This window comes from Chelonoidis abingdonii, chromosome 7 (assembly GCF_003597395.2).
Source record: "Chelonoidis abingdonii isolate Lonesome George chromosome 7, CheloAbing_2.0, whole genome shotgun sequence".
Taxonomy (NCBI): Eukaryota; Metazoa; Chordata; order Testudines; family Testudinidae; genus Chelonoidis; species Chelonoidis abingdonii.
Genome location: NC_133775.1, coordinates 2,953,056 through 2,968,824, shown reverse-complemented (window position 1 = coordinate 2,968,824; position 15,769 = coordinate 2,953,056). Strand labels below are relative to the sequence as shown.

Sequence of the window (15,769 nt, the reverse complement as noted above, 5' to 3'; positions counted from 1 at the left end):
GCAAGGTTCTCCGGAGAGCAGAAGAAAACTCTGCACTCACTCGGAGGATGACCTGCAACATCGGACGTTACAATTAGATCTGTGTTGGATACTTGTGTTTGGAAGCATCCATGCATGGTAGGAGCAGCCCTCTACAGGGATAAGAGCATGGCCCTCTTTGCAGCTATAAGTTGGCTAACCTCTAACCAATTCAATCAATGGAGCTATTGCATTTCCAAGACTCCTGTGCAGCTGACCCCTTTCAAAAGAGAACAATGAGCAAGGACCCTGCACGTTCATGAAGTTTAAATCATATGGGCTGTAGAGCTCTCTCCCGACCTGCAGCGTCATTTGAAATACTGTCCCTGTGACTGGGGTGGGACTGAAAGGTTAAGACGACACTCCAGTTAATTAGCTAGAAAGGACTGGGAATATTATCAGAGTGAGGTGACCCAGCGACAGCGTTAGGAGCTGAGCGATGGAGTCTACCCTGCTCACCAGAAGAGCCCATAGGAGAGGTCACGCAAGCACAGAGGGGCAGGAAATAGGGCAGACTGGTCATTGTTCATTTAACGTAAGAGGACAATCAATACTGGAGCACTGATTGGACCACAGGAACAGACCAGCATCCCGTGCCCCATACTACCAATGCCAATAGTTATGTTAATGAACAAAGTCTAATAGTCTGCACCGCGTTTCTAAAGCATCATGTGTAGGCCTGTGAGTAAGCAGATGAAGCTGTGGGTTTGCAACAATTATTTCCGGGAGTCAGGAGCGCACAGCATTGCCTTCGCTAGAAACTCCGAGAAGCTGCCTCATGTTCAGGGGCATCTGCTCCCCTATTCCCGAGTTACAACTGAACTCCACAGGAAGGCAAGCGTAGCTCAGGAGGGCCAGGGTGTCACTTAACAGCCAGCAGGTACTTGGGCATGTAAGTGTGACTCATTCCCTTGAAAGTCTCTCCCCTTGAGACATTTTAAATTAAAATCCAAGCTGGCGTATGAAGAGGTAGCATCCCTTCCTCGTTATCGAATGGCCAGAGCTGGCATTTCTGCTCTCATTAGGGCTGTGTGAGAGATTCTCTCCTTAGCGCTGGCAATTCACACCAGAGAAGAGTTTAGTAAATCCTGCTGTTGGAGGCCAAAGGGCTGAGTGTAAGAAAGAGGCCAGGGTCCCAGCTACAATTACATTCACCAGTAAAGCTCACACGAGGTCAAATTTTGCTATAACTCTCTCTCTCCTCTGTAACTGGTTTCCCTGTCACTGGGGAAGGAACAGAAGGAGAGAAAATAAAATGTGTTTGTCTGGGAGCCCTGAGGGCCTGCAGCGCTGGAGGTACACAGCAGGTTGCTGGATTCTCATTTATCAACCTTAAAAGGGATGGAGTGATAAATGCATAACCGGCCCTTTAATATTTTATGCAGGTGTTAAAGCGACTCCGCTGTCACCTTCAATACATCACCAGCGGCTGATAAACCAGCTTCCGTCACTCCGGGCTGGGAATTTTTACAATTTCATTTCTCTCTCCCCCCAACCTTCAAATATATCCAGGTATTTCTTAATGTATGCAAACAAGGAATTGATTCCTTCCCAAATGATCTCCCCTCTACCTGTTCCCAGTCTCTCCCCCTACGCGGCTACGTTTCCTGAATACTAAGTAAAGCAAGTCTTCTGTATTTAAGATCAGTACAAAATGTTACCCTTATTTTCCCAGGTGTGGTAAGATTTGAAATCATCCCTGTTTGGTGCTGGCAAAACTTGAAGTTCCCACCCATTTTGAAAGGCAACACTGTGGATGTTTATGCAGCTTGAACCCCTCCCTCTGACGAGAAGTGACTGACTCAAGACTCTTTTTTAAGCACAGAAGAACTGTCCTCTCTGCATCTCAGATGTGCCTCAAGTCAGGGCACCGTGAAACGCCACCGGTACCTCGGAATCCCCCCTCCAGGAGGGTGGTGGCACGTATCCTCTTCTGCCCACACCACTCGTATTCCTCGAAACGATTGCCATTCTCGTTCTCAATGTCCACGGAGTCATCCTCGGTCATGCATGAGCCTTCTCTCTGTGCCGGGCAGAGGGGGCAGAGAATAAGACACCCTAAATTCCCTTGGGGGGTCAGGACTGCTCCCACTGGGAGCTCTATCAGGAGTGGGAAGCAGCATCTGTTTCCCCACACTGAGCCTGATCCTGAGAGTCAATGGGAGCTGAGTGTGCTCAGGACCGCTCAGGATCAAGAAAATGAGCAGTAGTGGTTCCATTTTACATAGGGACACTTCAGCTTTAGTTCCCAGGACAATCGTGGCATGTGTCCAAATGCAACCTGTCTGGCACCATCCCAGCTCGTGAGTTCCTGCCCATGCACTGAAACCAGCAGCTCCCTTGGTCCAGGAGCATAGGGTGGCTCCCTCAGCAGAGTCAGAAGTGGAAGGATTTCTCAGGACACCTGGCTCAGGAAGGCTGGTCAGAAAACAGTTCTTTTAAAACATGCTTCACTTGAGATGTTCTTGCTGGGTGTTTGCCCATGACTGGCAAAAATAGGAAACTACAGAAAGCCCAAAGCTCCCACTCTCCCCCGTGCAGCATGTCTATGGAGTTTACCCCTCAGTCTTTGGGAAGGCCAATGAAGAGACAGGGCTTACAGTTCCATGGGAAGGTGGCGGAGGAGTTTTTAGAGACCCTAACTCCAGGTGTTCAATGCTCAAGTGGCATTTTTAACATATCTATTTTAAAAGGGCAATGTCAAAATGGCTGTTAAAGCAGAACAGAAAAGAAGAACTCTTGCTGTGCTAGGCAGGAATCTTAACACATTACATAAGGCTTCAGATGGCCAAAGACCTGCAGATTTTGGTCTATTAAGCTGGAGTTCATTATTAGGGCTTGGGGGACACGAAAAAACAAAGCTTCTAGCATGAGGCAGGCAGGAACCTATATGGAGCGGTCTTCCAGGCTTGCAGCTCCCAGCCAGCACACCCTGAGCCCTGGCCTTTAACCCAGCAGGGTTGGTTTCTGCCCTGGGTGGGAAGGGCAACTGCAGAGAGAGCAGGGAGAAGGGAATGGCAGCAGAAGGTCCTACTGCGCCTCTACCTTTGCAAGGCATTGTTCCACATGTCTACTCATCTCCTCCTCGGATCCCGACAGAGGCCGGCTGCAGAGGGGACATACCTGCCCTTCGTCTTGCTTCCTCCGTTTCATTTTCCCAATCCGAGCTGCATGGAGAGACCGGGGAGAGAAGAAAAACACAACACCTTTATAATTGCCAGAGCGAGCCTCTCACCTGCCTGCCCCCCCAACAATAAACTCCTTAGCAGAGGCTGTGTGGACACAGGAACATGGATTCACTGACTTTAAGAAGGCCAGAAGGGATGATTGTTATCACTCAGCCTGACTCCCTGAATAGCACAGAGCTGAGAATTTCCCCCCACACTTCCTGCATCAAGCCCATATCCAGGAGCTGAGCTAGAGCATGTTTTTTAGAAAGACATCCAAACTTGCTGGAATGACTATGTGATGGAGAATCCACCATGCCCCCTAGTTCTTCCAGTGGCAATCACCCTGACTAAGGCCTGGTCTACACTACGCGTTTAAACCGAATTCAGCAGCGTTAAACCAAATTAACCCTGCACCCGTCCACACAACGAAGCCTTTATATCGATATAAAGGGCTCTTAAAACCGATTTCTGTACTCTTCCCCGACGAGGGGAGTGGCGTTGAAATCGGTATTGCCATGTCGGATTAGAGTTAGTGTGGCTGCAATTCGACGGTATTGGCCTCCGGGCGGTATCCCACAGTGCACCATTGTGATTGCTCTGGAAAGCAATCTGAACTCAGATGCACTGGCCAGGTAGACAGGAAAAGCCCTACAAAACTTTTGAATTTCATTTCCTGTTTGCCCAGTGTGGAGCTCTGATCAGCACGAGTGGCGATGCAGTCCCAAATCCAAAAAGAGCTCCAGCATGGACCGCACGGGAGATAGTGGATCTAACCTCGGTATGGGGAGACAAATCTGTTCTATCAGAGCTCCATTCCAGAAGACAAAATGACAAAGCATTTGAAAAAATCTCCAGGCTATGATAGACAGAGGCCACAGCAGGGACTCAGCACAGTGTTGTGTGACAAGCGTAACGGAAAGCCAAAGAATCAAATGGACACTCAAATGGAGGGAGGGAGTAGGGACTGAGGACTCCAGCTATCCCATAGTCCCCGCAGTCTCTGAAAAGCATTTGCATTCTTGGCTGAACTCCCAATGCCTGAAGGGTCAAAAACATTTTCCTGGGTGTTTCCGGGTATATGTCATCAATTTACCCCAGTAACAAAAGGCTAAACGGGCTCCATGGTTGCCATGCTATGGTGTCTGCCAGGGCAATCCAGGGAAAAAGGGCGCAAAATGATTGTCTGCTGCTGCTTTCACAGAGGAAGGCCTGAGTGACGACATTTTCCCAGAATCACCCGCGACACTGTTTTTGCATTGTGATTTCAACCCAGAATTCCAATGGGTGGGGGAGACTGCGGGAACTATGGGATAGCTACGGAAATTGATACTAGCCTCGGTACATGGACGCACACCGCCGAATTAATGTGCTTAGTGCGGCCGCGTGCACTCGACTTTATACAATCTGTTTTACAAAACTGGTTTCTGTAAAATCGGAATAATCCCGTAGTGTAGACACACCCTTATGTGAGAGAATTAAAGCACTGGAGGGTCACATCAGAAACTGGGTATACAGAAGTTGTGAGAGTAGCCTGCTATGTATAGATAACAGCATGAAAAAAACAAGGGAGTGAGGGTGACGGGTAAAATGGACAAGGCTGCAGACAGATAAAACTGAGGAACAAACAACAGGGGAACACCTAGGTTGAAGTAGTAAGCCACGTAGAGAACAATATGAGTGAAGGGATGCGTGATCAAGACATGCCAAGAAAACGTAACCCACTCAGGAAAAGGAGTGGTGTGTGACAATGTAGCACGTATACGGCACGGAATACATCAAATAAGGATAAGGGTGATAAGTGATCAGTTAGGTCACATGAGGATGGTGGATGTGTGATGGTAAGCAAGCATAAGAGTAGAAAAAAATGTGGACTGTTGAGCACAGATGGAGAAATGCAGGACCTCCACACGTTGGACCAGCATGCACCTGATGATGACAGCAACATTCTACCAGTGTCCCTTGATGGGGTAACTGATCACTGCCCTAGCCTGCTCTGTTTTACTTACGCTTGACTGAGGTGGGGATAGTATCCCCAAAATTCTTTTAATAAAGCTTTAAAACTGATGAATTTAATAACTGAGTATGGACTGTGCCTTTTGCCCATCAGTTACAAATTCACACCTTGTTTTCTAGCCTGGACTATCCAGTGGTTGGACCCAGTTCTGCCTTTTTTCTGATGGCTCAAAGAGCCCTCCGCTATCAGAAATTTCCTCTTCATGTAGGCACTTGCTCAGAACCCTGCAAGACTTGAGGTTTAGTTGCCTGAGGTGTCCTGCTTAAGTTACACAACAGTCACTTTCAACCTCTCACGCTCCCATTCATGCCTGAATATTCCCTTCCTAGAATGTCAGATACAGTTAGGCGCAACACGCGCAGGGTAGGCAGGTTGGTTTTGGATGAAAGAAAGGTATTCTGCATCCCAGGATAGGGCTTTTAGTTTCCCTGGTTCTTAATCTGATTTGCATTTGTGTTACTTTTATTTAAAGTACATCCAAGCCACGCAGTGAAAAATTGGAAGCTGCACTGTGCGCACGAGAGAGCAATCTGGGGAAAAGACACAGAGTCATGCTGATTAGGAAAAGCAGCCGAGAAAGCCTGTTACTTAATCCAATCTCCGGTTAATTTGAGCCATCGTTAAATGCGATCAAAACATCTGGAACCAAATCATTTGCATTAAAAAGAACTTCTGTCCTTTATTATGATGGCTTTAGGCAGGCATTACTGGATAGCTCAATCACTGGCTGGAGAAAAGTCTCTGTTTAATTAACAAGGAAGGTCAAAATTCTGAACACGAGACAAGTAAGAGCCTAAGGAAAGTCCATGTGGTAATGAGAGATGACACCACTGAAAAGTTGTGCTAGTCAGAGATCGGTATTGACATTGTAAGCACTACCACGTGCTCCGAAAGCGGCGATGTTCATGCCAGCGTCTGGATGGATAGCAATATCAAAGCAAGAAGGGGAAGGTGCTGCTGAACTAGCTAGGTGACGGACAACAAAGCAGGGAGATGTCAGACCCAGAATTGTCACCCGTTCAGCGTATGCATCTCACAGAATGAGCTCAACTAAGATAGTCGCACTGGGGATGCAAGATTCCTGATCGTTTTAGTAGAGCTTTCTTGGTTTGCCTGGACAAACTGACCCCTGTATCTGGGTGCCCGACTTACAGAACTCTGGGCCAGAATACTCACTGCACTCCATGCATTAGGACAGAATCAGAGTCCCTCAAACCTATTCCCTGGGAAAAACTTCTTCCCAAAGATACTCTCCTTGCTCCTGGCACTGCTAGAGGAGATTGTGCAAAGGCAGCTACTGCTTCTAGAGTACATATAGCAGCCTGGAAACAACAATGGAAGGTCTCCAGGGACCAGATCCTGTTTACAATGAAGATGTTCTCTAAGCTAATACACACTGGTGTCAGCAAACCTCTAAAATCCATCCACTCAGCCTGCTCCAGAATCCTATCCATCTGCTAGTGGGGCGTTCTCATGTTGGCTAAGGGTTATCGACAGGCTAATAACATACCTGCCTCCCAATACAAGCTTCAGATGCTTCAACATTTCTGGGGGGAAGCACTCCTTGAGTTTCAGCATCTGTTTTGTCTGCTCTAAAGCAGAGGTTTCACTCACTGTTATCACCTCCTTCCTCCCAAGGGAAACTAGTATTTTAAAGTCAGCTTTGCCCAGAGAAGTTACTCTAATAAGGCACCACAGGGCCTTATTTATGATCTCAGTAAGTCCAGATCAACTCTGTCCCATTCCTAAATAAATCAGAGTTTTTTCTAACTGCCTGCTGAGCAAACTCCACCTGGGGTCTGAGAGTCAAGTGGGGCACGCTCTAGCTCACAAGTCATCACCCACAAGAGCGATTTTAGCAATCCTGGTTAGGTTTTTTGGGATGATATTCCATGCAGATTAGAATCCAGCTCCCTCTCCCATAGCTCTGCAGAGGCAAAACAGTTAACAGGCAAAGTAAGAAACAACATGACATTAGTATAGTCAGAAGATGTGACTACACATGCAGATTAGTTAAGGGAAAAGACAGACAATCAGCAGTGATATATAAAGAAATTCACTCCAATGAGATTCCCCAGATCTCCAAGCACTGTGTACACACTAGTCTCATTCCTCTGTCCCAGCCTTCACTTTTTTAAAAACAGTAGGGAAACGGCGGCACGGAAAAGTTAAAAGCAGCCTTGCAAGTATCCTCTTGCCCAATCACCCTAGGGAAAGAAACCTCTTTGCTGGCCACGTTAAAAGTTATTATATATCTTCTTTTTTTTCATTGCCACCATTATCCAACCGAGGCACTAACAACATACCTAAAAGGCCGGCAGTTCGTGTGTCTGGGCTGGTAAATTAACCCAGTCTCGCAAAGCGGTTATGAGACAGTGACTTGGGGCAGGTAGAGTCAGCACCAAGATTGGGAACTGAATCCAGGTCTCTCCCAGTGCCATGCTAGATCCAACAGACTGCACCCACCCCAGTCTGCCTCACTCCCTAGCAGAGACAAGTGCTCTTTTCCTTTACATTATAGTGCCAGGAGTGAAACAGCCACTGGAGGAAAGAGGTGTTGAAACCAAATTCCTCTGCCATTTCCATTCTGTGGTCATTAGCAGCGGCGTGGTTCTACTGGAAGCGAACGGTGCCCCTGGTGAGGGTTGAGAGCAAAAGGGAATGCTGCATCCTAGAAAGCACATACCAGGCAGCATTTCCTATACACGCCACGGAGCTCAGCTATCACTTCCAATCAGCGCAGAAGGGCCAGAGCGGCCCCAAAGGCAGGGGGTGATTGTGGAGCTGTCCCGAAGGGGAACGGCTCAAAAGAACACACAAGTGAGACCACAGTATTGTTAATTAGTGCTGAAAGATGCGATCATTTCTAATTAGCTCACTAATCCCTCTCCCCTGTGCTCCTGTCGCCAGAACAAAAAGGGGGGCTGGAGTTTTTTCCTGTCCTTAAGCCAGTAAGATAAAAGCACCGAAATCCTGCAGTAAGCAAGAGGAGAATGGAGGCTTTCACTTGAGAGCCCGAGTGCTATCGAGGTGTGTTCTAGAGAAGAAGCAGCCTCATTTCAATCTCTGATTGAACAAACCCTCTCCAGTTATTATTCAAGACTTCTGCCAAGAAGTGAGGAGTTCACGGATTTTTATTAGTATTAATAATTATTATTAGGCTGTCAGAGGGCTTTTCAGCAACATCGTGCCCTCAATTTTAACTGATGTGCTTGACCAGCGTTACCCCAGACTATACCACACGTGTTCTCACCTGTGCGGTGCCAAATAACAGCTCGGTTTGCCCTTTCACAGCGGGTGTAAGTGGCACCTCAGTACTGCCACTCTCGCAAGGGAGCCAATGGACACATCCAGGAGCAGAGACAAGGGCACGTTTGCCATTTGTTCTCAGGTGGTCTAGGATTGCCCAACTGCTGGGGCCTGTCACAAGAAGACACTTCCTTCCCAGAAATCAGAGCTTCAGCAGTTTGGGGGTTAGCAGGCCACAGCATACAGACAAGCAAGTGGAATAGTGAAGTAACTGAAACCTCAGCCCTCTGCTAGACAGAGGGCGAGGTCAGGCCTTTGGATCAGCCCCCAGAGGCAAGACACGCAGATGAAGTTGCTTCTCTCTTCTGCTACTGGTCATCCTGGACTGGACAAGCCGAGATGCTGCTGCCAGTGTGGAAAGGAGAACCAAAGACCACTGCTTGCTAGTAGCGGCTCTGGGCACTAAGAGTGCTGGATTCAAAGAGTGCTATTATTGCTCAGCTCACGCCCTCCCGCAGGTACAGCGGACCCCCACCCACTTCAAGCTACTGGAGCATCCTCTGGCACCAACTGGCAAAACTGCTTGCACCTTGGCGACCAACGATAGCTAGGGATACTGGGCAGGTGAACTGCCATCTTTCTGTAACAGGGTCTCCCAGATCAATGGCTGCTTCCCTCCTGGCCTAAACATTCCTAGTCACTTCTGATCACATCTCCCACAAAGCATCTCAGCTGCAGGGTGAAGTGAGTGACCTGGTTTTAATTTTCACTACCACCTTTGTAAGATCCTCAGTGTCAGAGAACTTCCTGTAACCATGGTGTGTGTGTGTGTATTATATAGATCACATCATCGATATATACTTATCGCACCACATACATTAATAACCATTAAACACAAAATATCAACATAACATTATATCGTATATGTATTTCTACCAGTTACATGGCCTGAACTGTCCTATGTCTTTCCATGTCCTGTTCACTTATGCTAAATATCCCATAACACTTTGCAAAGCTGATGCCAGCTTTGGCAATAGAAATAGAAAAGTTGTCAAAGGCAAAATACAGTAACTTTCTGTTCTGATACAAGCTGGGGAGGGGCTTTCACAGACCAGCACCTGGAATGCTAGGATCCAAAATAAAGATGAGGAAGGTACAGAACCACAAGTTAAGGAATCCAGATGAACTGTTGGGTTGGATTTTAGTGATGCGTAAAGAGTTTTGTAACTTGTAGAATTATCCTATAAATACTACCACCTGAAACGTATAACTTTGGGAGCACATCTGCCTAAGGTGAATCTCACAATGCTGCATGAGATAGCTCCCCACGAAGCTGCTACTGTATTGAACCTTTCTTCCTGTACTCTACTATTATTGACTTTTAGCACTAAACCTGAGGATACTGATTATTTGGGTTCCTATATAAATTCTATAACGACACAAAGTGTAGTCAAGCAATTGAGTACAGAATTTATCAACAACCAGGGGAAGATCTAGCCTACCTGAGACGCCAAAGTGACAAGCACTACATAAAACACTAAAATACAAAGTGCCAAAAAAGATCAATGGTACTTTGGGCGGTTCACTGAGTGCAGACCTAATTAGCGGCAGTTACTTAGGACACACTACTACTGCCCAAACAAACGAAGTACAGATACTGTCATTTTTAAAGAAATCCTGTATTCTCTTCCTTAGGCCACGGCTACACTGGTGCTTTACAGCGCTGCAACTTTCGTGCTCAGGGGTGTGAAAAACACACACCCCTGAGCACTGCAAGATACAGCGCTGTAAAGCCTCAGTGTAAACAGTGCTGCAGCACTGGGAGCGCGGCTCCCAGCGCTGCAAGCTAAACCCGTAGAGGATGTGGAGTACGTGCAGCCCTGGGAGAGCTCTCTCCCAGCGCTGGCGCTGCGACCACACTCACACTTCAAAGCGCTGCCGTGGCAGCGATTTGAAGTTTCAAGTGTAGCCATACCCTTAGTTTTACTGGGCTGTCATTTTTTGCCCTAACTATGGAAGCAGGAACTGCTAATGGCAGCTTCAGTCCCGTAACAGACACTGTTCAGTGGCGCGCCATACAGGTGCACAAGACCATGCACACAAAGCCCAACTGGCTTAGACAGGCATCCATTGGCACAGAGTCAACAACAGGTTTTAGGTCAGTGTCAGCATAGGACTCAGTCAGACTCTCAGAGGAGAGGGAACTGTACATGAGACACCTTTTCCAGCTCTACTGAGGTTTTTACAAAGATCATAGAATCAGAGGGCTGGTAAGGACCCCAAGAGCTCATCTAGCCCAGCCCCCTGAACCGAGGCAAGACCAAGTCAACCTAGGCCAGTCCTGACAGGTGTTTGTCTAACCTTAAACACCTCCAACGACAGGAATTCCATAACCTCCTCTGGAAGCCTATATCTATCCTTATCACTAGGAAGGTTTCCCTAATATCTAATCTTAATCTCTCTTACTGCAGATAAAACCCATTATTTCTTGTTCTACCTTCATGTTCAATAGCAGTAAAAAACTAAAAACACATTTAAAATATTTTGGTGTATTAGCTGGCACCAGGGCTGGTAACACTTTGGTGAGACTCTCACAACCTTCTGGGGCCCAGAGCAGACACCAGGAAGAATGCTTGATCCAGGAGAACATGGACAGCAACGGTAGTGGTAAAGCCAGCTCAAGAACAGGGATCGCAAGAGAAGGTGAGCTCTCCAGATGGTCAGAATTTAAACTGTTTGGGATCTTGTATACATTCTATAGGACACATAATCCCAACTCCAAAAAGTGCGCACAAGACCCTTCTGAACAACACAACATGAGCTTATCACAGGTGAAAGATGCTGGACTAATATACAAAAAACAATTGGAAACTCTAGTACAGAATGTAGATTTCCACTTGGTGTCTCCCACATGAAACACGTTAAACTTGGGTTCCAGAACCTGCATCAGCTTTCATCCTGCTTGCAATTCAAAGGGTTTGCTCTATAGAACTAAACTTCTAGGCTATCAGGAGTTTTAGGTTAGGCCCCAATCTCCTTTAACTGTAAACCCTATCATAATTTCATCAGGGATCAACTATGCTGCTACCAGGTCTATAGCTGCAGTCTACATTTACCCCTAGGAGCCATGTTTCTCTCTTGTTACTCTTCTTTGACAGCTGATATTGATAACAGACTGATTAAAGAGCAGTAAGTCACCAGAACTGGATATGTATCTAAGAGTTCTGAAGGGATGTAGAAACGAGGTGTCTGAGCCATTAACAGAAATAAATGCTCATTAAAATCAGCTACTGTGCTGGAGGACAGCAAATCTTTTATCCCTCTCTGTAAGAGAAAGCCACTATAGATGATCCTGGAATTAGATCAGTGAGTCTTACCTCAGCATCCAGGTACAATCTGGTTGCAATAACAATTAAAAATAGTTTAAAAACATCTAGATGAATAGGATCACATTAGTACGGTTTCTGCAAAGGAAACATCCGACTCTCTAATCTACTAGAATTCTTTGAAGTGTCAGCAAAATGATGGAGAGAGGAAAACCAGATGACAATATATTTGGATTTTCAAACATCTTCTGACCAAGTCCCACATAAGAAGCTAATAAGGAAACTAACTTGGAGTTTGGATGCTAAATTGTCATATGGTGAGAAGTTAAGTTCTCTTATGGATTAGAAATTGGCCAAGAAATGGAAAATAAAGATTAATAAATGGTAAACGTTCAACATGTTTAAAGGTTCTCTATTCATCAATTATCTGGAAAAGGGAATGAATTGTAAGGTGGTAAAATATCACAAAGACTTTTATTAATACAAGAAAAGACTGAGCAACTCTAGAGGGAAATATGATAGCAGGTGACATTCAGTGTTGACAAATGCAAGGTAAAGCCTTGCATAAACTGAAATACTCATGTGCACAGCTGGGTTCTAAGCTAACCAACTACTTGGAAAAAGGACCCAGGCGTCACTGTAAACCACTGCTCAGTCCTCAGCGATGGTTAAAGCAAACAGTATTAGGATGTATAATGAATGACTAGGATGTACCAAACTGATAATACCATTATATAAATCAACAGGACACCCTCACGCGGAATATTGTGTTCAGTTCTAGTCACCATGCCCCAAAATGGATATTGCAGAAATAAAGGAGATACAGAAAAAAAAGTGACAAAAGTGATCGACAAGTCTAACAACCCCCTTTTAAATGATCAGCCCTAGTTCATATAACCAGCCAGTAGCAGAGCCCACTAGAATTTAAAAGCTCCAGGTTCCTCATCCTATACTTAGACAATACTGCAGCCCTACCTTGGGGTAAAATCCTGGCTCTAGTGAAGTCAACAGCATAGTTCTTGTTTTGTCAGTAGTCAGAGATAATGTCGTCATAACCATGTAGCTAGGTTAAAAAATTCTGAGTACTTCTAAGATGCAAAATTTAGGGGTGTTAAAAAATCTCTTAGCAAAAATTTCCCATGCTTATTCTCAGTCCAAAGGTGATTTGTGTGGCAAGAAGGGTTGATGGAATTCTGTCTGAGATTCCCATTGGGGCCTAACCAGTGTTCCATCACTGAACACTTATCAGATTTATTTTTTGTGCTGAAAATTTTTTAAAATGTTCATGCTTCTTGCCCAGGATGCAGTTGACAATGAGAGCCAGTACATAGGATCTTTTGTTTTTTTTTTAATAGTTTATATATATATAAACTCTGAGTTTAGAAATAAAGTTTTAAGATTTGGAAATTTTGCTTAACACGTTTTTCATTTCTTTAGCACAATGCTAAGGTCCAACACTCCAGATTATACATATGTACTAGTACCCAAAATAGAGTTTCAGTTAGGATCTTCTGTTAGCTTGTTTAAATCCTCTATTTGCTCAGAAGCAGGACAAGGAAATTCAGTATAAGAACTACATCAATGCAGCTTTATGGGTGTATTTCTGAACCATCAAAAGTCAGGAAACTCCAAGTTAAAAATCTCCCAGGAACTGTAAATTGGCTTCATCATCTATATTTAACAGTAAACGTAAATATAAAATTAGACAAATATTACTATTGCTACATGAATAACTTTTAAATTTTCTGATCTTAGTGAGTTTCAAGTTTCACCATGAAGTTGTATTGAATTGGCTTTGGTTGAATTAAACAGAACAAAGAACCTTCTACTGACTTATTTTCATGCACTGAGATGGAAATTTGTCATTTAAAGAAAATTGATCGCAATATTTGATTTTTAAATGTAAAATGTTTTTCACTAAATAAAAATATTTAATTTTCCAATACACTCTCAGGTGTACAATGAAACAGGTGGATCAACATCGCTAGAGGGTTGAGGGGAGGAAATCAGAGGATCTGCATTGACACCATAGACTCAAGCACACTGAAAATTGCTAGTATCAATGTTTATTGTTAAGGCCTTGACCCTGAAACGTGGACCATACAGCTAAGTGACATGTCATAGCTAAGATCCTAAACCTGGAAGATGTTCTATGCAAGCAGACCAAAGAAGAACGTGTAGGAACGCAGCCTAAGTGATATAACCCAATACTAAGTGTTACTTTCAATTATTTACAAGGCAAATACATAAAAATATATAGAAACAACTTAGTGCTCAGCAAAGGTTAGATTACTGTTCATACCTGCATTTCTTCATTGTAAGATGAAAATGGAGTTAAAGGAATCAGAAATGATTCTGTACCCTCTGGTTTTTAGGGAGGGGACGGGAGGAAAGTAACAGGACTGTAAAGCTGGCACAATTTGACTGAGGGAGATGATAGAAACACGGCTTTTAAACAGCAAGGTGAAAGGAACCAGTTAATGCTTCAAAGCAACACCGAGGGGAAAGGCTGAAACGCCCGGACTGTGCCAGGGGAAGACACGGGAGCACCGTCCCCGCTGCACTCACCATTCAGCCTGGTCTGCCTGTTCGCTCTCACTCTCAGGAAGGTCTGCAAAGGAACAAGAGCAGAGCAGTGTCAAGGCCCGGCTGGCCAGCAGCGCCCCCATCCCGGGGAGGGGGAGGGGGAGGGGAGAGAAGGCCAAGGCCAGCGCCCCAGGGAGAAGGAGACGCGCTCCTCGGGTCGCTCCCCGCCATGTAAACACCCCGCTCGCTCCCCGCCTGCGCAGCCCCGAGGTAAACAAACCCGCAGGCCCCGCACCCACCTCCTCCCGGCCCCCGCCGCAGGGCCCCTTCCTCCCGCTCTGCATAGCCGCAGGCGCCGCGGCCGGCACGCGGTGGGGCGGGGATCCGGGCCCCGGAGCGGAGCCCCCCGGGCGGCCGGGGATGCCGGTGGATGCAGAGCGGCCCAGCCAGCGCCTCCGATCAGCTCCCAGCGGCCGCCGCCATGTTGGGCCCGGTCATGTGACCCGCCGCCGAGCGGGGTGAAAGTTCAGCCGGGGAGGAGGGGGTTCCCATAGCAACCGGCGGGCGGCGGAAGGCCGGGCAGCGGGGCGGGGGCTGCGCGGCCCAGGGACCTTCCCACTCCCCCATCCAGGGGGTGCAGCCCCCGAGCGGGGCCCCTGGAGACCGGCTCCCCCAGCGACCCGAAGTCAAAACAGATCCGCGAAGCGGGGCGCGTGTCCCGCCTCCCTCAGCCACACGGGGCCAGGAACGTGCGGGGTTAAAACCAAAACCCATCGCAGGCCCGACTCTGTGAGCCGGGAAACCCTGCACCGCCTCTCCCCAGCCGTGCGCTCCTGCCTGCTCGCTGGAGTCGTACGGCACATCGCGGTCTGCACACGGAAAGCACGGCCGGCAGCACCTGCAGCCCGAGTCCCGCAAACACTGGGTCGGCTCTGCCCAGCGGAGTAATGTCAGGGCTGACTAACGATTTTACCAGCCAAGTCCTTTCCCATTAATACAACGGCTCTTATTCTGTTCCCTTGCTTTGAAGTTACAATTAATGGTCGCAAAAAAGACTAATGCAAAGGGGTGTTCTCTATTCTGCTGCCTAAGGCCCTGATCCTGAAAACACTTCTGTACATAATTAACTTTACTCACGGGAGTACTCCTGTTAAAGTCAGTAGGAGTAGACTTCTGTGCTTAAAGTTAAGTAAAGTGAAAGTGTTTCCAGGATCAAGACCTAAATTGCTGTAGGGATGCTGAAAAAAACAGGTTAACCAATGCAAGAAAACCCTTTTAAAATCTTTAAGACCCTCCAAATGTTCTCCTAAAACCCAGTTTTTTTGAATTGCTGGACTATAATGGAATCTCCCGCACTGTGTTCCCAATGCACCCACTGTAACAGTGGGAGAGTAGCAACGTTTTGCAGCATTTTAAAATACACTATATAGTAAGCTGGAGCCGGGATACAGGATAAAATGGCAGGT

At 46.4% G+C, this 15,769-nt stretch overlaps 1 protein-coding gene across 4 annotated transcripts in view; it reads right to left on the bottom strand.

The window, feature by feature from the left end:
- RNF220 (ring finger protein 220) overlaps positions 1 to 15,769 on the bottom strand; it is a 338,401-nt gene that overhangs the window by 59,933 nt on the left and 262,699 nt on the right. For 2 of the 4 annotated variants that reach the window (XM_075067568.1, XM_032765614.2), the window contains exons 6-8: positions 14,346 to 14,388; positions 3,064 to 3,185; positions 1,909 to 2,041 (exon numbers count right to left, since the gene is read on the bottom strand). In XM_075067568.1, coding sequence (XP_074923669.1) covers positions 1,909 to 2,041; positions 3,064 to 3,185; positions 14,346 to 14,388 — 298 coding nt within the window. Of the gene's footprint in view, positions 1 to 1,908; positions 2,042 to 3,063; positions 3,186 to 14,345; positions 14,389 to 14,602; positions 14,815 to 15,769 lie in introns of those variants that run through there. The other 2 variants (XM_032765617.2, XM_032765616.2) reach the window with 2 other exon arrangements.